The sequence below is a fragment of the Lonchura striata genome, chromosome Z, assembly GCF_046129695.1.
Source record: "Lonchura striata isolate bLonStr1 chromosome Z, bLonStr1.mat, whole genome shotgun sequence".
NCBI classification, from domain to species: Eukaryota; Metazoa; Chordata; class Aves; order Passeriformes; family Estrildidae; genus Lonchura; species Lonchura striata.
The window spans coordinates 62246317-62267340 of NC_134642.1; the positions used below are offsets into that span (position 1 = coordinate 62246317).

Consider the following 21024-nt stretch of genomic DNA (forward strand, 5'->3'; position numbering starts at 1 on the left):
TTTACAAAAGCAAAGGAAGAAATCTAAACAAAAGATTTCCCTGGCATAACAATGAAGTGTTAGGTGTAATTAAAAGAAGAAAAGGTAACGTACTGGTTGTGGAAAGGCAGCCAGTTAGCCACTGGGCACTACAAGCACCTTGCTAGGGGCATGCGGAGATGCAGTCAGGAAGGCTAAGGATGAGCTAGGACTAAAGTTGGCAAAACATGTCAGGAAGAAAGGGTTCTTCAGTATTTGTGAGCAGTAAGCAGAAGGAAAGACACAAGACCACTGCTTAAGTAGTTCAGGAAAGCTACTCACTAACAATGGTAACAAGGCAGTTTTCTCCTTTTTTGTCCATAAATGCATACGTCCACATCCTAGAGCATTAAGAAAATGCCTGACATTTTTGTAAGGAGACTGTCTCTAATATTTGAAATATACACTGTTCAGTGGATGTCCTTGATGACTAGAAGAGGCAAAAATGTCATACCACAGGAATGGACCAAAAGAGGACCCAGGAAACTGGAGGCACAATGGTCTTACTTTGTCCCCATGGCAAGTGACAGAATGAGTCCTTCTAGAAACCATTACAAACCAAACAATACAGATGACTGGGACAAGCCATCATGGATTTACCAAGGACAAATAATGTCAGATTAAATTAATCACCTTCTACAGTAAAATACAGTAAAAACATCTTCCATTGACATGGGGACAGCAGTGGATGATGTTTATTTAGACTTCAGCAAAGCTTTTGGCACTGTTTCCCACACTATTCTCCTGGCCAAGATTTATGTGTATGATAGGTAGGAAGCTGACTCATGTCACACTCCAAGGGTGGTGATAAATGGGTTTTACTCAGGTAGCTAGAGGTGCTGTAATTGTGGCAGCTCTAGATGGAGACTGAATTTAAAAGTTATCAAAAGCCTACAACTGAAAGTCAATTTCTGATGAATTTTTACCGGACATGTGGGAAGAATTCTTTAAAGAGCTATACTTGACTCCTCTGAGGGCATACTTGTTTGTTTTGCTCTTGGGTCGCACAGTTTGTCAAGATCAGAGGACAGAAATCCAGAAGAGTCTCTAAACAATATTCTGGGTACTAAATAATTCAGGTCATATTTTCTAGACCACTTCTTGGCCAAATATATGCTAATACATGCAAAATTCAAACAGAGGTTTGTGCAAACTGTCCAATTACTGTAATTGTGGCATCTGTATGTTGGCTGAAGTGGTAGCAAATAATTTGCACACAAACCGCCAAATATTGCAGGGGATGCACTTACCTCTGAGGCAAATTCGTCAGATAAGGGAGTTACATCAGATCTTCATGTGCCTTTTATTTTATATATACATTGAGAAATAAACATACACACATGGAGCAAGAGCTCTCTCCATTTGTTCATGATGTGCATGCAGCATAGCACTGCAGCATGCTTGGTTTTGACTTCCGACATGAGAACCAACAAATGATGCAATGCCTGGCATAATCTCAGACTTTTTTTAATAGAGCTGTAAGCCACCACAGAGATGGCAGTCACAACTGAAGGTGACAGGGCCGCAGCTCCTAGCCTCAGCATTTCTGCTCTACTTTCTCTTACACAGTGATTTATGAAGGCAGTGTGTTTGTACCCTGAAAAATGTGGAATTTGTGTTAATTGTGCCTGGATAATTTCAAGCTCAGAGATTCTCACTGCCAAACATAGCTTTTTTAAATTTTTTTTTTTATTTTTTTATTTTTTATGAAAACATTGAAGGACACAGAGCATCATCTGATTAGTCACTGGTGCTCACCAGCACTTCTCATTCTCCCCTTTCCTTATAGCCTTTGCTTGGACCCCTCTGGGCTCTGAACATCTTCTAGTAGTGCTTCCTGCACACTCAAAATATCTGTCACCACATAATTATGCACAGGAACACAAAGGTGAGATTAAAAAATTTTTGTACTGTCACTGCATTTACAAAAAAGGGACAAAGAACAAAGAAACATGGGATGTATGGACATGGGAGTCATTCATGAAGTGACAGCAGCTGAAGAAATTGCCCAGACAGGTTGTTGTTGGTTTGTGTCCGTGTTTTATGCGGCATTCCTGTGTTGTCCAGTGGCTCCTACCTTTTTTCAGAGGAGAGGAGAGGAGAGGAGAGGAGAGGAGAGGAGAGGAGAGGAGAGGAGAGGAGAGGAGAGGAGAGGAGAGGAGAGGAGAGGAGAGGAGAGGAGAGGAGAGGAGAGGAGAGGAGAGGAGAGGAGAGGAGAGGAGAGGAGAGGAGAGGAGAGGAGAGGAGAGGAGAGGAGAGGAGAGGAGAGGAGAGGAGAGGAGAGGAGAGGAGAGGAGAGGAGAGGAGAGGAGAGGAGAGGAGAGGAGAGGAGAGGAGAGGAGAGGAGAGGAGAGGAGGCACAGTTCCTACTTAAGAAACTAATAACTCTGCATAGGTACAAAATATTTTCAATTACCACTTTGCAGTAACCAAATTCAAATCCTCCAGAGAGAAGGAAGACTAAGTCCGTACAAAGGACCATACTATCTGGGATTTTTTTTTTTTTTTTTTTTTTTTTTTGACAATAGCATTTAATAAAAAACTTGGATTATATTCTTAGTAGGAATGAAAAATTCTGAACTAGGTATTTGACTTAAAAAATGCCCTTTTTAGTTAGTAATTTTAATCACCTGGAAAAGACAGGTCCAAGTCAACTCAAATGCTACATAGTAACTTCCATTGGATCCCATTGTTTTCATGTTGGGATCATCCTACATGTTCCTCATCTACAGTCACAACACAGTGACAGCAGCTGGAGGAGGTAGTCTTAACCTCATTATTTTGTCACTTCAAAGACATGTACTGAGAATGAGTATTTGGTACTCACATTTATCTGCAAGTGCCTTAGCATGACATCCTTCCAGGGTCCTAAGGAGCCTAAGGACCCTACAAGGGTCTCTCCAGCTTCCTGGAATTGTGCATATTATTTATTCATTCAGACACCTAAAGCTCACACTTTGTATAGATCACACTTTGCATGACGTTGAGTTAATAAGCTAGGGATCACTACATCCTCCTCCAACCAAGTGAGGTTTTCCTTCTGCAAGAATCATCATATGGAGAATATTGTTCATCAGTGAAATCTGTTTTTAATAGTTGTTCCTCTGTATTAGGAATAGTCCTCATAGAACTTAGCTGGTTATGAACAGAGCATGAGCACATACAACGGAGAAGACTGACCACAGAGAGGTGAGAAGGAGTCTGCAGTGCAGAGCTATTACATGGTGAAAGGGGTCAATAACACAGAAATTGTATGATGTCTGCTTTAAGTTATTCATGCTGTTCTTTCCCTTTGTGTGAGTATAAGAGGTGGAACTCTGCCAATGCAATACTGTTTTACCACAACAGTGACATTTGTGCTTGGATTATAGAAATATCAAAGAAAAAGGTAATGGTTCTAGCAAGAAATCAGAAACACACAATGAAGGAAAGAAACCCACTTTTTAACCCTTTGCAACAAAACTATAGTAACAACTCATATTAAACCCAAAGTTATACAATAATAAAAAGGCACTTACCACCATCCTGGTGGGAGAAACTCTGTGAAGGGAAAAAAATAAAATGATTGGTTAAACCTTTAATATTTCAGGTTTAATTTGTTTTACATCTTGATATTTATGCTAGACTTGCTTTTATGGTTCTTTGGAAATGTTAATGGGTGTCTGTGATTGTTGCTCCTTGGATTTAGGTGCCATCATAGACTGGGGGAGTGGGACATGGTGCAACTAGATTAAGAGCTCTGCTTTTTGTTGCAGGTTGTAATGTTATGAAGTGGCATTTGTAACAAATGCTACTACGTAAGGATGGCATGAGAGCAGGGAAGTTTTACATACTCTCAGGATCCTTAAGGGGGGCTGAAAGCCCCCTTAAACCTTGTGTGCTTTCCCCCTGCCAATAGGAGATAGCCTCTGAAATCCCTCTCCAAAAAAGGCTGGGATGGAAGGGAAAACCCAACAAACCCAACCAGAATAGACCTGATGCCACTGTGTCTTTTCTAGTCTTGCTTATACTGGTTTAAGCTAGGTGCTCTGAAACTACCCTCACTCTTTCCTTAAGTGCGTGACCTCCCAAATGGAGCTAAGAGTACACTTTGGTTTCAATCTGCACCCAAGTGTCTTCTTTTTTTTTAATACCTTTTGCAAGTTGTCAAAGGATTTCTCAGTCTCCTTTAGTTTCTCCAAAATTATTTGTTCTTTGGCAGATATTTGTGATTCTTCACTTTCTAATTTCTGTATTTCTTGTTCCAGTCTGTGGAAGACATACAGAAATGCACATACACACAAAAATAAAATGTAAAAATCAGTTCAATGAGAGAGCATTTCCTAGATATACAAATGTATTTCCTAGAATTTCAAATGTCATCAGAAACAATTTTGTCTTTTATTATTCACAACTGATTTCCTAATACGTGGAGGGCCCATGAATTATTTGTGAAACAAACATTTATTTACACTTCTGCAAAAGCATATACAGATTAACTAAAAATATACTTCAGTATCACTTCATTCCAATTCTATAACATCTCTGATTTTTTCTTTCATTTTAGAAATCACAGTGCAGGATGTAACTATGAATATGTAGTAAGTAACAAATGTATTCTAATGTTTCTATACTTCAGACAATAAAACTGGAAATAGTTTTAGAAAGATGGCAGTCAACCAGTTGTGATAGAAGCTTCTCTTGAACCCATACATTTCCCACTCTCCTTTGGGATAGTTATCTGTGCTTTCTACTGTTACTGCGTGACACTGGGGTCCCCAGAGACTTTGGCTAATAAAATACATAGACTGTTTAGAAAATAAATTTACTCTACTAGGCAGTAAACACTCAGCACTCTCATTTGTCTTGTCAAGACCTAATGGCTGAGATCTCACACCTTAAGATGAGTTGATTTATGATTTGGAACACACTTTTATAGAGCTTAGATTCTCCATTACTTTAACTCAAACCTCCTTTAATTGACAGGATTTATGCAAATGCAGGAATATTCCCTCTTTCTCCCCATTCTCCTCCTTTTATGTGCACCACTGTGTTTGTTTTCTCACTTTTGAAAAAAAAGATCTGTAAAATAAGCCAAGATTAATACATTTGGACAGGGGCAGTTACCTAAAACTTCCTTTGTCTACCAAACAATCTGCAGCTGCTCATAGCTTGCTGAACCATATTTCCTTGAATGTGACCACTGCCTTTCTGTCACTTGTCAAATGAAGGATAAGGACACTGATCCACATGCTGGTGGTTCAATTTTAACATTTTTGCTCCTTTCCAGCCTTGATCAGCTCAGGACTCCACTAATGCTTGCTGAATCACAAGGCAGAGAGCAGGGACAAGGTGATGTAGGGAGGAGTTAAGGAGGAACTGCTTCTTTGACAGATCTGACAAGCTGAGTTTCTTATGAAATTCTTGTGTTCAAATATAGATGCAAGAGTCTAACTTTAGGCACCCACCTGGCAAATTTTTCCCCACTTTTTAATTGTATGATGATGAAAGATTTGTGGCCCTTACTGATAATGCTTTTCATTAGAGGGAGGGAAAAGTATTAGAGGCTTAAGTTGTTGCAGATGGAAAAAAACAGATTTTACTCTCCTAAAGTGTGTGAATACTTAATAGTCGCGGATTCATGGTGATTTGTTGAACTGCCATTGAAGGTAATACCCTCAATCACTAAGTTGAAAGGATTAATTGCAATAATTTTAAAATGAACTGTTGGAAAGTAATGCTTCAATCCATTTACTCTTTCCTCCAAAATAATACAAAACATAATAGATAAAAAAAAATAACTAAGTTTTTTGTTCTACTGCAATGGAACAGTTTGATCCAAGATGACTATTCCCCCTCATGATGTAATTCAGGAAGAAATTTTTCAAAATATCCTCTTCTATATTGACTTTTCTATCTCAATTTTAAAAAATGACTAGTGATGTGAAAAATTAATTTGTCACTCAGGTCAGGCATTTGCCACACTCTTGATAAATTAAAGAACTTAGAAATCCCCAGCTAGGCAACACTTTTTCCTTCTCTATCCCTTGGAATGATTTGTAGATTCACATACATTTGTAAAGGTACAAAAGACATCTGAAATATTCTGCTGTGCTGTCTGGTGAAAATATATTGTGTGGCTGGGTAAGTCAGGGTTTACTGGTATATTTCACTTCTTTCCCAGTGAGTCTCTAAGCATATTCAGGACTGATATTTTCAGGATGCATATATCTGTAAACTAGTACATTTTGCTTGCTATTTTATGTGGAAAGAAACTGAAAAATGGGAGTGTGTAGAAGTCAGCAATAATGAAATATAGGGAGAGGAAAGAAGCCTTTTTTTTTTTTTTTTTAAATGAACTGGACATTAGTTAGTAGTTTATGACAATGATAACTGAGTATATGAGGCAACTCGTTTGATGCATGGCTATAAGCAAGTAAATTCCCTGCCCTTTGGGGGTCATCACAAGTCACTTATGTTTCATATACCAGCTCAGATTGGAGAAGGTCATTAATTGTTTGGTCTTGCAGAGAAAGTTTGCTTCTAACAAATGCACATGTGCACTTGGACATGCACAGATAGCAACTGATTCGATCTATATTTCCTTACTTTCTGACTGCTTGCTCTTTTGGTTTTACACCTCCTGGTTCACTTCCTCAGTTGCTTTGTGCCAGCCAACCCTCACCATTAACATGAGCTGGGCAGATGAGATATTACATTACACTGTTTTGACAAGATATCTAGTTGTTCTGATTTTTGTTCTCAGTGTTTTTGTTTTTTTCTTCTGAATCCCTTCTTTACTTTCTTTTAGAAGTGATACTGACAACAATTTGCTGAAGATGATAAGGATGGAGACAGAGCCACCAGGATTTAGAAACATGGATGAAGTAGTTAGAGAACTTCTGTGTGACACTGAAGGATGCACAAAACTCATCGTATCGAGGCAGTTGCCTTTTCCTCACTGAAATCAGTATAGGTAGACTGAGAGTCACCCCAGGCTCTACATACAATGCAGAAAAATGGTAGGAAAAATGCAGATCATTCACTAGAATATACCTGTTACATAGCTCAGGGGTCATATACCAGACATCGATATCCACAGGAGGTTGCTTTTTACATTGCTGCTAAATTTATATCACTCTAATTTGTGCTCTCTCGGCCTAAGGGTTGAGGCACCTCTGCTGAGGCAGTGTAAATACTCAGATCAGAGTTTCTGCGTGAACTGTTGTGTATATTCTTTAGTAAACCACTTGGGTACCACAGGTCTCTCTGGAAAATTTGGATGTAGAACCCTCACCACTTATTTGGGCTGTCTTTTTACTTATGGTTCAGCAATGCAAAAATTTAAATCATGCAAATTGAAGGTTCTTTTGCATGAGTTAGTTTGTTTCACATAATCAGAATTGCTCAATGGTAAAGAGAAGTGCCTGATTTTTTGATAGCAACACACAAAAGAGTCATGTAAATTTGGTCTGAAAAATAAATGCACTAGCATCTGTTTTGAGCAACATGTATAATCTCTTAAACAGTAATAAGTTCATTCAGAGTGCACATGTACACATACATATATATACAAAGGCCTTACATTATTTCTGTGTCAACCCGTTAAATATCAAAGAATGTCCTTTTCTTCTAGCCCAGTTTGAAAAGTCATTTGACACCTGGCAAGGAAACCCTGTAATTCCCTTCTTCCTCAGCAGACTTCTTAGCAGATTTTGGGCTGGCCTTTGAAAGATAGTCAGTTATATAAACAACTACAATATCTGAAGTGTTTTAGGGAAGAAAAGTAAGAGAGAAAATGCAGATTCAGATAAGGCAGAAGATAAAGCAGACTGTTACTATTTCTGCTTCACTGGCCCAGGCAACTACTTGATCATTGAGATTTGCTAAACTGTTTCTATAAGAAGAAAACAGGCTCAGAGGATCTTGGGTTGCTGTGGCATGGACAAGGGTTTTGTTTCTGTGATTGTATTAAAGTCCTATTTTCCTAAATACCACAAAAACAGATGGGAAATTTTGTCACTCAGAAAGCCAAACCTGCCTTGCTGCTTGTCTGTCCTGCAGCTTTCTCTAATGGATGGCTGCTATAAGCATCCAAGAGTGTAAGAGGATTTTCAGGGTAGGCTGTTTGTATAAGCTAGGAGCCGAGTGACTTTCCATCTCATACTAACAGTGCTGCCCTGCTTTGAAGAGGAAGGAACCATACACAGCTAAAAGGATGCTGTATTTTGGACAGCATTTTGTTGTCATTTGGGTGACCCAGATTCCTCAGTTAGTAAGAATACAGGCTTCTAGGATAATAACAGCTGGAAATGACTTTGGGATGTCTCTAGCCCAACCTCCTGTTCACAACAGAGCCAGCTGTGATCAGGCCAGTGATCATGGCTTCTTCCAGTTGGGTCTTGAAACTCCTGAATGATGGGGGGAAAATATATTATAAAGCTACTTACAGGCCTTTTCTTTTAGACCCTGTTGCTGCCAAGACCTACAAAATTCAGGCCAGAACCTTACAGTACTGCAGGGGAAGGAGATGTACCAGACCTGATAAAGGAAGCCTGCTCTGTGGTTTTGGTGGGATTTTGACCTAACTGGGCACTATATGAGTGCGGACAAGGCAGACAGTGAAGCTTCTGAGAAGACCAGAGGCAGAAACAGCACATGAATTCTCCTGAAGAGATGCAGGGATATGGACCACAGGAGCTGTTAGGTAGGACAGAATACTGTGTTTTAGGTGATAATAAGGGGAGTTAAGCAGGGAGATCTAAGAGGTGAAGAGGCAGAAAGCAAGGTTTGGAACTGTGGTATGTGTACATGTGCATTTACATTTAGCACTCGGTACCCCAGCAAATATTGTACTTGGATACAGGATTCTGCTTTGTGCTCTGAAGGTGCTGAATGTACTTTCTCAGGTGAAGGATTTCCTCTGTTTCTTCTGTTTCCCCCACTGAGATGCTGAAATCCACAAACTTGGCCTATCATTTTCCTCTTCACTTAAAAGGAGAGGCTGTTTTGGCCCAAGATGCCTTTCCTCATCCCTAGGAGAGACCCTGAGTAGGGTCCTGCAGGGCATTCACAGAGTGAATGCAGATGCTGAAGTACAGTCACACTGGTTTGAACACACAAATCCTAAGTCAGCAGAACTACGTCTGAAGAAAACAGCCTTCTCTATCCAGCTAATTAACTCTAGCAGACTTCTAGAGATAACTACATTTGGCTTAGCAGTGTTTTGTTTTTCAGGGTAGGAAGGTAACATCATTATAAACAGGGAGAACAGCTGCACGTTTACGGATCAGTTTCTTTAACCCGTGTGAATTGTGCATATGGGGTTGTACCTGAGAAATAATGCAATTTCTGCAGTGAAAACAGAAATGTAATAAAAAATATGTCTGCAGCATACACACTGGCATGTCAGTGGGAAAAAAGAACATTCTTCAGGACTAACAAGGGAAGTATATGAGTATTCAGAACTGAAGAGAAAAACAGGAAAGACCTAATCACAGTAAACACTTGAAGGGGAAAGGTGACGGATGCATACGTGGAGTGGGGGATGGTTCAGCTTTAACTGATTGTTTTGCTACTGCTTGACTGATACTATAAATCAAATTGATATAAAGCCCACAAATAAGACAGTAATCAGTATCAGGTCTCTCAGAGCTGAGCATCGTGAGGTGTTACAGGTGCTATTAAAATGGCAGAGTTACAAGTAGTACATTGCAACAAACCCCTGATATTTACTGAATAGAGAATTAAACACCAAGTTTATGGATAACAGTGCTTCATGGAAGAAACTGATCTCTACACTCTCTCTGTACGTTTTGAACAGACTGTTGTTTACAGAGTACAGTTGAAATTCAAGAGCTGCAAACTTAATTAATATCTTTGAAAAGGCAAAACCTCCATGACTTGAAAAACTGGGAATCCCTCATTGCCATCCAGTGCTTGGATATGAGATTCAGGCATGATTCAGGCATGAGATTCAGGCTCTGGTAGTCCACATCAATTTTTCTGGACACATGAGAAGAGAAACCCTCCACACAGAAAAAGCTGCATCCCACTACTGTCTGAGGAACTTGAGAAGTAGAACTCCACAATTCACTTTGCTATCTGAAGTAAATGTGTATACAGACATACACAGAAAGAGCAGGATAATGATATTCTGCATCTGCTTGGTGTAGGATGAGGTTAATTCATGCTAGACAAACCAAGGTGACCAAGTCAAGAATTGGCCACAGGACTTCTTGAGCTAAGCAGGATGAGGTGGAAAACACAACAACCATTACTTTGATTTAACTACTACAGTGTTGCCTGCTCTGGATGTAGAAGACCTAATATAATGTAAATTTTTGGCCTGGAATTGAAGAAGTTAAACAATGGAGCCCTATCCTTGCCAAATCAACAATGTTTGCATATTAAGTTTTGCCTATCAGGTTTGCCTGATAAAGCATTAAATCTCTCAAATATGGGAGCCTTCAGCACTCTGTTGTGACTCTTCCTCTAACTGAAACTACTTTTTCATGAGCTGTGTTTTCTCTTCTTAAAATATTACCTCAGCCTAGATATTTCCTTATATCACTGTAACACAAAATTTTTGCCCTCATGGCACTTATAGCCCACATTTGTTTTTGGACTTTTACTTGTGTAAATCTTTCTAAGCACAGTTCTTCCAGTATTCTTCAAATGGGAGATGTCTCCAGCCTGGGTGAGACTGCAACCTTAAAAGCTTCCAACTGGCTCAGGAGATGGCAGACCACTGCCTGGAAATCAGTGAATCACTATGCCTTGGATGCTTGCCCTTAGAGCAGAGGAGTACATGGCTAGACCTTCCTTTGGGAATGGAGGGGGAAAAAAGTTTAAAAAAAGATCTGTTCTGAACCCAGTCCAGTGGCCAGTGATCAAAGAGGTGAAAGAGCAGAGTCTACTTATTTTCTCTGTGTGCTTATAACACTGTTTGTATCAGGAAGCTCCTGTTTGTGATCCTTAACTGGCTCCAGACAGAACCTGGCAGATCTGACCAAGTCCCTGATCAGTCAAGTAAACACCCTGATACCTTAACCTGCCCTGGTAGCATTTAGCTCCTGATTCATCCAGCCTCTGGACCACTTGTATTTAAACAAATGGCAGAAATGTTCTGGTTTCTTGGCCCAGCCTGGTAAGATGAAAATGGTTATTTAGGCTCTTCCTGGTGAATCTAGGTTTTCTCTCTCTTCTTTATCATTACTTTCATTTTCTTCTTTCCTCCCAGATCCAGGCCTCCTGCCTCTGGAGCTTCACAGGCCAGTGTACAAAATATTAAGGCAAACGAAGTGAGAGCCACAACTGATATAAAATGCTTGGCCTGCATAGAACCAGACATGCAAATCTTTGTGTCTAGGCAGACAGGTTGTCACATCAGAAAACAGATAGGACTTACACTGCAAGTACAGAAGTTCATTCTGTGGTTCATTGTTTGGTACTCACTGGGATGGCAGAAGAAAGGCAAGGAAGATAAAACAGCCATTTGAGAGATGATACGTGCTGTACTTTGCAATTGAAAGGTGAAAGTACCATGACTCAGAAAAGACACTGAGTCCTGCAGAAACCTGCTTGGTTTCCCATGGCTTTAAGTAAAATTGGCAGGATGAGCACCAGGACAGATATCCTGGGATGTCCAAGAACACACAAGAGTGCAAGGGGCTATCACACCAGTGTGGGTTTTGATCATAAAATTTTTTTGTGTTGCAAGATGTGGTCTGGGTGAAGGAGGGTTGCAAGCACAATTTTCCCCAGCACAGAATCCCTGTACACAGCAGCACGCACCCAGAAACTTAAAAAGTGACACAGGTGTGGCCAGCCCTGTGAAAAACAGCTTGTTGGCTTGTAGCAGCTATGCACATGAAATTCATTTCGGTTTAGCAACAGATGCCAGCAGTTCAGCTGTACAGTCGATTGTGTTATTTATATCTTGGGAGAGATCCAAGAAATAGAGGGAGAGCAATTGGGGGATGATGGCTGAGTGCTCATTCTTCCATCATGCAGCAGTGCTAGCTGCTGCAGTTACCCAAGGTTAGTGCAGACGTACAACCAAAATGAATGCATGACCTTAATGCAGTACCCACACTACAAGCTGCCAAGGAAGGAGGATATTTTTCTGCAAATCTTATACATACTGGTATACTGGAGATACACACTGAGTTACCTAGAAGCATTTATAGGACAGGCAGGAGGCCTGGAAAATCTCCATCAGCTTTTTAAGTGAAGGGAAACTAAACAGAAAAACTAGACTTAGAGTATTTTCTCTGAAGAGATTCCAGCCTCCTATGTACAAACTGGGGATATGCCTTTTGTCTCTGATTTACAGTATCAGATGAGAAATGAGCTGCTAGGGCTCATGGGGTGCTCACAACAGAACACAAGCAAGACAAAGATGCCCTGCATAAAATTAACTGGGAGTGCTGGTCAACCTCCCATCAGAGCCCACCTGGTCAACAGCCACCTGAACATGAGCCAGTGGTGTGCCCAGAGAGCCAAGGCTGCTAATGGCATCCTGGCCTGTATCAAGAATAGCATGGCCAGCAGGCCCAGGGCAGTGGCTCTCCCCTTCTCGTTGACACTGATAAGGCCACACATCGAGTCTTGTGCTGAGTTTTGAGCCTCTCACTCCAAGAAAGGCATCCAGTTTCTGGAGCACGTCCAGAGAAGGGCAACAAAGCTGGGGAAGACTCTAGAAGGAGGCTCAGGGGAGATCTCACTGCTCTACACAACTACCTGAAGGGATGTTAGAGATCAGTTTTTCTTCCAGGTAGCAAGTTACAAGGCAAGAAATGTCCCCATATTGTGCCAGAGGATTAGGGAAAATATTGTCAAAATATTTTATTCTTAACATATTTTTATCCTTATTAGGAGAAATATTAGGGAGAACATTCTTCACCAAAAGGGCTGCCAAGCCTTGGAACAGGCTGACCACAGAAGTGCTGCATGCACTGCTCCTGCAAGAGTTCAAAAGACATGTAGCTATGGTGCTTAGGGACATTCTCCTGAAGAGGCTACAGCAGAAATGTCATAAAATTCTGCAAGCTCAGAGTGCAGGTAGTGCTGTATTGAAAAGCAAAACACATGGGAGACTGGTTTTAAAGGAAACATTGTTAGCTAGGACTGAAGATGGTATGTTGTCTTCTGTCTCGACCTCAGGTCCCTGCAACTTTTTCCTCAACTATCTGTCTTGTCTGCCTGTGAGACTTGGAGAGGTGCTCTCTGTGCTCCCATCTGTTCTTTGCAGGGAGCTCATGAGGGTCATGCACAGCAATTCTTGCAGAGAGTCATGCTTCTCAGTCACCCATGGGCTGCTGCAGTGAAGGGCAGGGGCAAAGAGCACAGTTCAAGAGTTGTGCCTGGCAGAACTCAAGAGCACACCTAGAGCAAAAGACAAACCTTTTCCTAGTACAGGCTCCTTCCCTTTCTCTCCCTTCCCCTCCTTTTCTTCCTTAAATTCCTGCAGAGGTTATTTCCACTCAAACTTCTGCTGAATCTTTTTTTTTGTGTTTAGACAGAGCACTACCTCCATCCAAAGTCAGTGGCAGTGTGTTTTCTGTTGCTGGGAATCAGGACTACACTCCTAGAAGAATTCCCATTGGGCTGTTTGGAATCCCTCCCTGCCCCCACCATGTTTAACATTTAACAGTACAGAAGCACATGCAAATGAGTCTTTCATATGGCAATGAAAAGATGTTGCAGTTATTAACTAGGAAAGCAGGATTGGCAAAAACAGCAATTATGGGCCATAGCTATCTATTTGCATCCTTGCTGTCATGTCCAGCAAATAATTTTGCCTCTATTCCCCTATCTTGATCCAATACATTCAGCCAAGCCTATAGAGTCCAATTATACTTCAGTCCATGTTTATCCCTAATAGATGCCTTAGCTGGTATTGTTAATTATACTCACTGTACATGTGAGATTTCCATGGTTTTGGTTTGACTTGACTCATATTTGCTACTAAGAACTGCATGGAACTTTGTAATAGACTTCTGGTGCAAACAAGGGATTATCAATTTGCTTCCTGTTGTGGTGGCTTAAAAGGGCTGTATCAAGGAAAATGGGGCTTATAAGCTTACTTGTTTGTGCAAAAAGCATTGCCCAGCATCTAGCATTCTGACCTGAGGTACACCATGTGATTAGCTGAATTTAGTCTGAGAACAGAAATGAAAATGAACCCCAGAAAATTCATAAAAACCCAATCAAAGTTTTATAATGGTGGGATTATTCTACTCTCCTGTGGCTTTTAAAGCATAACCACTATAAAAAGCTGCGACTGACGGGGATCCCATCTGCCTCCCTTCGACATTTTTGAACATACTTTTCCTGGCCTTTTGTGTTGTGCTTTTGTCATGAATGTCTAAACTTGTAAATGCCCTCAGCAGTCCTTGACAAAGGAACTAGATGGTATGTGCAGCTGACAGTCTGTATGCATCAGGCACTGAACTTTATTAGGTCCCTTTAAAAAATCCCCATATTACATGACCCTCAAAAATACACAGATCCATTCTCCTGCACTGCTTGCCAATAAGGACAGAAAAAGAGCAGCAGGAAGGGGAACACCCAGTAGGATACATAACTTGTTTTGTTTGTTTCTTGATACAAACAATTTCTTGGATCTGAGCTTTGCAAATCTGTCCTCTGCTGTCATTCACTTGCAGGAACTCACAGTTCATTTTTCCACAGTGAAGGCTGACGCAAGGCAAGGAACATGCCCCATGGGAACAGAGGGATTTCACACTGGGAGCAATGAGAGATGTATCAAGCTGCTGCCACCCTGAGTATGATGACTGCAGTGTCTTGATCCTGCTTCCTCCATCTGATCTACCTTAGTGCTTTTGTATAGTGTTTATTAGTTAGTGCTGGGCACCAAACATCCCCGTGTCCCAGAAAGCCACTGGAACAAACACAGCTTCACTGGTTTTGCCCTGGTGAGGTAGCTCCAAGGTTATCCAAGTGCTCCTGCTGAGGCAAATCAAGCCAATCAGGAAGCCCCCAGAAACTTGGGCCGTGTTCGGTTTGTTGTTTCCACCCTTAGACATTTCCTGCTATTGTTCTTGTCATTTTCTTTGAGTGTTCACTGGGCTGGTGGGTGGTGCTGCTGCTACTGGCAGGGGAGGCCTCTGGTCCTCTTGGGCACATGGAGAGCTCTGTGCCATTCCTTTCACACACTCCCAGCACTAATTTCTGGCATATAAGTTCAGGGAAGGTGGTCCTGTGGCAGTGACTACATCTCAATGTGCAAAGCACAGTTCCTTTTCCCACTGTCTGTTTTCAGTTGGGTAAGAATGAAATCACACCATATTAATAAATGAATTCCAGCTCAAGACGTTGCTTACTGCCCCTGGAGAAGGAGAAGGTGGGTGAGCAGGTGAAAGCAGCAAGTCCACAGCATCCTGGGATCAATGTAGAGAGCTGAGGAAATACTGACTGTATGCTAAACATGAATGGCTCTAGTTTTATCTCTGTTATGCAAAGCCTGGCTTTCACTTTCCAAGGGTACAGGATTTCATCTGCAATGATCTAACGCCACCACACCACTAGAGGACCAGAAGAGCTATAACTATCCAGGCCTTCCACACACAATGCCTGTATCTCATTTTTTAACTCTCTGAATTTCATTATTATTTTTTTTTATTTCAGACGCCTCTCACAAGTATCTACCAGCAGCATGAAGGACAAAAGACCTGGATGCTTCACTCCTTTAGGTGCTGTTTCAGTCTTAACTGGAAATCACAGCTTACCAGTAACTAGACCATCCCGGCTGCTCAGGCAATCATGAGCACATCTTTGGATTTCATGTACAGTCTAAAACAACTTTCTGTGCTGTGGACAGATTGTAAAATTAAGTTTGTTCTTGGACAGCATCTATAAATCTGTAGAGAGATCCCTGGAAGTGTAATGTTATTGCTTTACTATATTGGTGAATAGAGTCAACTACAGAGCTGTGTGAATGAAGAAATGAGTGGGCATAATTGCTTTGATATTACTTGAGGCTCCGTTTTCCAGCCCTTTGCTCCACATTTCCTAACCCAGATCAGCCAGATCTGAGCTGTTGCTATCTGAACTTTCACAGTGCTGGAACTCAAAATAAAAAAAACAGTAGATCATGTTTAATAATGTGACAATGCCTTTCTAGTCCGCCTTGCTGGCTCATGAAAACTTGGAATGAAATACAGTTTTAACAGTGGAATGCTGCAAAGTTTGCCTTGACTTTGTGCTGCATGTTTGTGGTAGGAGTCAGCTGATGACTTCCTGCCTGCGTGGGTCTCAGAGGGGTGAAATTCTTGACCCTGGACTTCCCAAGAGCTGCAGAGTTTCAGAATCAGGATAATGCAGACATTGGGATTGATTTGGTTCAGTGGCACTAAAAGCAGCCAGTAGAGTATCTGTAGAATGAGATGGGTTTTAAAAGGATTATAAATCTTTTTAAGAGAACTTCTAAAACTGTGCCAGAGTCTGTGTTTTGATGGCTGACCTCAAGCTGATCATAGCAGGGAGATGGCACAGGGCTGCCTTTCTAAGGATAAATATCAAAGAGGAGAACCTCTAAGCATCTAGCAGTGAGGTAACCCCCTACTTCCTAATAAATGACTTGGCAGCTGGTTCATTATCCTTTCTGCAGTGAGCTGAAGAAAGCCAAATATAGCCTGATGGGCTCCTGGTTGTGATCCCAGGGCTAGCTGGTCATGAAAAGCTAGTCCACTTCCTGTGGTTTCAGTGAATCCCAGGGTTATGATGAACCTCCCTCATACAGGTCTGCTTGACTGTGCAAACCATCTCTATACCTGGAATGATGGTATTGAGGGATTGGCTAGCAAGGGGAGATGGTCCATGTCACATCTCTGGAAATTTCTGCTATGTAACTTGAGAAAAAAGGCTAAAGTTTTGCAGAGATTTCCTAAAGTCTAAGTGGTTAATTTTTTCTGGTTTTGAGTCTTATGGTCTTCCTAATGCTCAGGGATCCTGGATGAGAGAAAACCTCTGCTGAGTTTTGGCAAAACCATGAATATTCTTGGTCTTATATGTACAATTGACCCCTTTGTCTCTTTTCTGTGCCTACTATGCTTTTTATGTTGGTATTTGAACAAGGCACTCAAAGTAAGTTCTTGTTAGAATGAGTAATAATAAACATGAGACCATTGCAAAAATCTGATTTACAACACTAACGGATCATTTTAATTTGCTTCGTTCTAAAACATGAGATCAAGGGCAAAGACTTCACAGATGTCCATACTATTTGGAAGGCTGGAGGCCATTTCTCAGTTTACTTCATATAAGCAAGTGTGCACACGTTAAGGACATGGGAAGTTAAGAAATTACTGGCCAGTTGCAGGTTGCAGGAGATATCTGTAGGTGCCATCTGAGATGTACAAAAACAGCTTAGAAGTAGTAAAGATGCGCTTGAAAATGGGAGGCAGGTACTTTTGAAAGCTTGTCTCCTGCGATATCCATGCCAATTGATGTATAGTTGTGAACACTTTTCCAGCTTTATTGCTTGAAGGTTCTGTTGGAAAGGATGGATAAATATAATTGCCTGGCAAAAGATTCACAATAGTACAGCCAGGATGAAAACAATCCCCCCACTGGCTGGACAATGCCCTTACCTACAGATAGGTCCAAAAGTCAAATGGACTGTTCCATCTCAACCCCCAAAATGTATGGTTCACCCTCCCCTAAAACATCAAGTGCCTGTAACCCCATTGGCCCAAGCCTTGTTCCAGCCCACCTTGAAGCCCCCTGATAAGGGGTCTCCGAGGGGCCAGATGCCCTCTTGGATCTTCCCCTCTCTTGGAATCCCTGCTCTCTTAGAACTTCCACCCTCTCCTACTCCTTGTCTCTCCCCTCCCCCATCCCCTCAGGCCTCACCACATGCTGTGTTTTGCAGCTCCAAACAAGACCTCTCACCATCCCTAATAAACCTGATATCCTAAGACCAGCCTTCAGAGATCTCTCATCTCCATTCATCAAAGCCATCCTGGAGCACAGCCTTCCCTACAGGTTCTTCATCTATGAACATTTATAGTTGAAGTAATCATGCAGTAGATGAAAGACCAGTACTCAAAGCCTTGAATTTAAACAAGAGAAATAAACAGGTCTCAAACTGTAGGCATGTATGTGGTTCCAGCGCTTTGAATAGATGAACACTTGGATATCAGCCAATGTTGAAGTGTATCTCTAACTCAATACTTAAAGAGTAATCACATTAATGTGATAGCTCAAAATCAGGAAAAATTTTCCCAGTGCTTTGAAATGGGCAGACTGAAAATAAAATCAAACTAAAAAGGTCTTATTTGAAATCTGGCATAAAAATTGAGAACAACAACAATATTCTGGGTGCTGGAATGCCATCGAATACATTATGTCTACCATCACACAAGGGCAGTTGGAAAGGCTGTCAAGATGACTGGCTAAAGGGCTGGCTGGTTAGTCACTAAGTGCCAGATGGACAAAACCAACTGTCTAAATGATTTCTCCCGCATTTGTAATTGGCCTCAGTTGTGGCTGAGCTCCCTGGCTCTGCCTGCAGTTCTCAGGTCTGGTGTTGGCAGCCGCCTTGGTATACACCCTGCAGGCAGCATGCAAGCTCCTCTCAGCACGACAGTCCCTGAAGGAGCTGTGGGTTTTCTGGTCATGCCCTCCTCCAACAAATTTTGCTTCATTTGTGCTGTGGAACATCCACATCACCATTTCATTCCACCCTCCTTTACTTTTTTTTTTCCCGCCCACTTCTCATTTTCATGCCAGCTATTGCAATAACTTACAAAGAGACATTTTCTGATATTGGTACAGGACTGCTGGTATTTTCCACATTATGCTATTTTAAGAATGGCAAATAGGACCATGTAGAGATGCCACTTTGTGCCCAAAGCAGCTGTGCTTTTAAGCACCTCTGGCTTCTCCCTCGTGATCCAAATCCACACTGAGTGGTCTTGTGGCCTTCTGGCTACAGAACTCCTCTGGTCTCTGCTCATCACCCCATGTGTGCCTCCTGCTATGTGTTTGGGACTTACAGCACCAAAACCAAGAAATCTTAGTTGAAAGTTGTCCTACATTTACATGCTTCTGTCCTCTTCACTGACATGTCTTTGGGAAGTACCAAAGTCTTGAGGCCAAGAAGTCTTTAAAAAACTGCTGGGAAATAAGCAAATGACTTTATGCTGAGTTCAAAACGTTCAGCACAGATTGTTTTGTAAAAGACACAAACCTCAGTTTAGAAGGTGAAACTGGAGCTGCCTGATTTGGGCCACTTTTGGATTGCTTGACATTTGAACCCAAGGTCTTGCAGAGGATGGTTCCTGCCTGGCCCTGAAGCACAAGCACAGCTTTCGCTGTCATTCTGTCTATGACTGTCTCAGGTGGGTGTCATTGAGACAGAAAGTAGAAACTGTTTTCAAAGGTACCAGGTAGACTGCCTTGCCACTGTTTTCTTGGTCCTACAGTCTGCTGGGAAAGAAAGTAGAGGGGTCCTACTGCTTTTGGGCAGTACAATTGCAAATATCAAAATGCCCAACATTAAGTAGAAAAAAGATGCAGGACAAAGGATCAGAATGGTTTTTGCCAACAGCACATCAGCAAAAGTTGGAAAGAGCTATGTTCAGTTTATTATGTCTGTGCATGTGATGTAGGTAATCATGGATAGGTAATTTTCACCCAAAACTAAGTTTAGCTGTTGGATCTTGTCCAGCCAACCTCTCAGCCAAGAACCAGCAGATGAATATGGTCACTAAATATCCTAGTGAAAGTGGCTGAAGCTGTGCTTTACTCCACATTTGCAGAGGGCTGCTGGTGGATGGTAGTCCATTATCACAGCTCATCTAGGTGATGCAATCTGCTGATCTGACTGTGAGTTTGAGCCCTTCTTTTCTTTTTGTTTCCAATGCCCACTGCTGAAATTAGTGTTTTGGTAAATATCTGCTCAATAGTAGTGCTCTCAAAAACTGTGGCCAGGGAGACCAAGAGAATATTGCAGAAAAATGCAAGTTTTTTTACACGTTGCAAAATATCCAGTGCCTTTTGCACACCTATTTATCTTTTCTCATTTCCCCTTATCCCTCCCTCATGCTCTTCCCATAATAAGGCTGTGGAGTCACACATCACCATGTAGGAAATGCTTGTTTGGCAGTTGAAAGTGCACCTAATATGTATAATACAACAAACCTTCATGCTAAATATGAGAGATGTGCTAAATATACATCTATGGACCCAGGAAGCACTGCAGAAAGGCACCAAATGCTAAACTTAATGCTTATGAACCTTCACCACCTTGTACTATTGTGGTTTATTATTATTATGAAGGTCACATATTAACTTTCTTTTCTGTTTCCCATTCCTGCTGCATGCTGTGTGGCTTGCTTTGATAATTGGAAATTGCTCTACAAACTGACTGCCATGGCCCAGGAGACAGAAAAAGGTCTATGAAAGCAGCAAGAATCAAGAAGAGGGATCCAGGTCCAGATAGTAAATGAAAAAGATGGGAAAATAATAATTAAAATGTCCCTATTGCTGCATGTATAAACAGAATTTACAAGAGGGGATTGCTGGAGGAAGAGCTTCTCTGCAGTGTATGAGGCCATCTAGTGAGCTCAGGCATTGTAACAGCTCAGCTTTTTTCATGGCATTTTGTCCTGATCCCTGTCCAGAACACTTCACATGCCAGCTGTCAGCCAGGTATGCACACAGATATTCAACAATATTCTTCACAGCAAGGTGAAAGGAGAAAAACCTCTGCAGGAGAAGAGTGTGACAATAGAAAGGATGTGGCAGATGTCAGGAAGCTTGGCATGTAGGTTTTTATGGAAAGTTAGAAATCCAGTCACACCGGCAGTGGAAGGACAACGTTGTGTGCAACTTTCCACTGAATCCTGTCCTCAGCTGCACAGCTGAGGATGACAAAGGGAAGTGCTCAGCTGGAGGGCACCACAGCAACTGGAGTGCTGAGAAAACTTTGCCAGGAGCTGTAAGATATAGGCTGCTCAGTATTATGGGATGTCTTCCCTGAAAAAACTGCTAAGA

The 21024-nt window shown here is 41.5% G+C and overlaps 1 protein-coding gene across 2 annotated transcripts in view; it reads right to left on the reverse strand.

Moving 5' to 3' along the window:
- LOC110467765 (paralemmin-1) overlaps nt 1-21024 on the reverse strand; it is an 86671-nt gene that overhangs the window by 19933 nt on the left and 45714 nt on the right. For both annotated transcript variants that reach the window (XM_031507512.2, XM_021525040.3), the window contains exons 4-5: nt 4152-4266; nt 3537-3558 (exon numbers count right to left, since the gene is read on the reverse strand). In XM_031507512.2, the coding sequence (XP_031363372.1) occupies nt 3537-3558; nt 4152-4266 (137 nt within the window). The remainder of the gene's footprint in view (nt 1-3536; nt 3559-4151; nt 4267-21024) is intronic.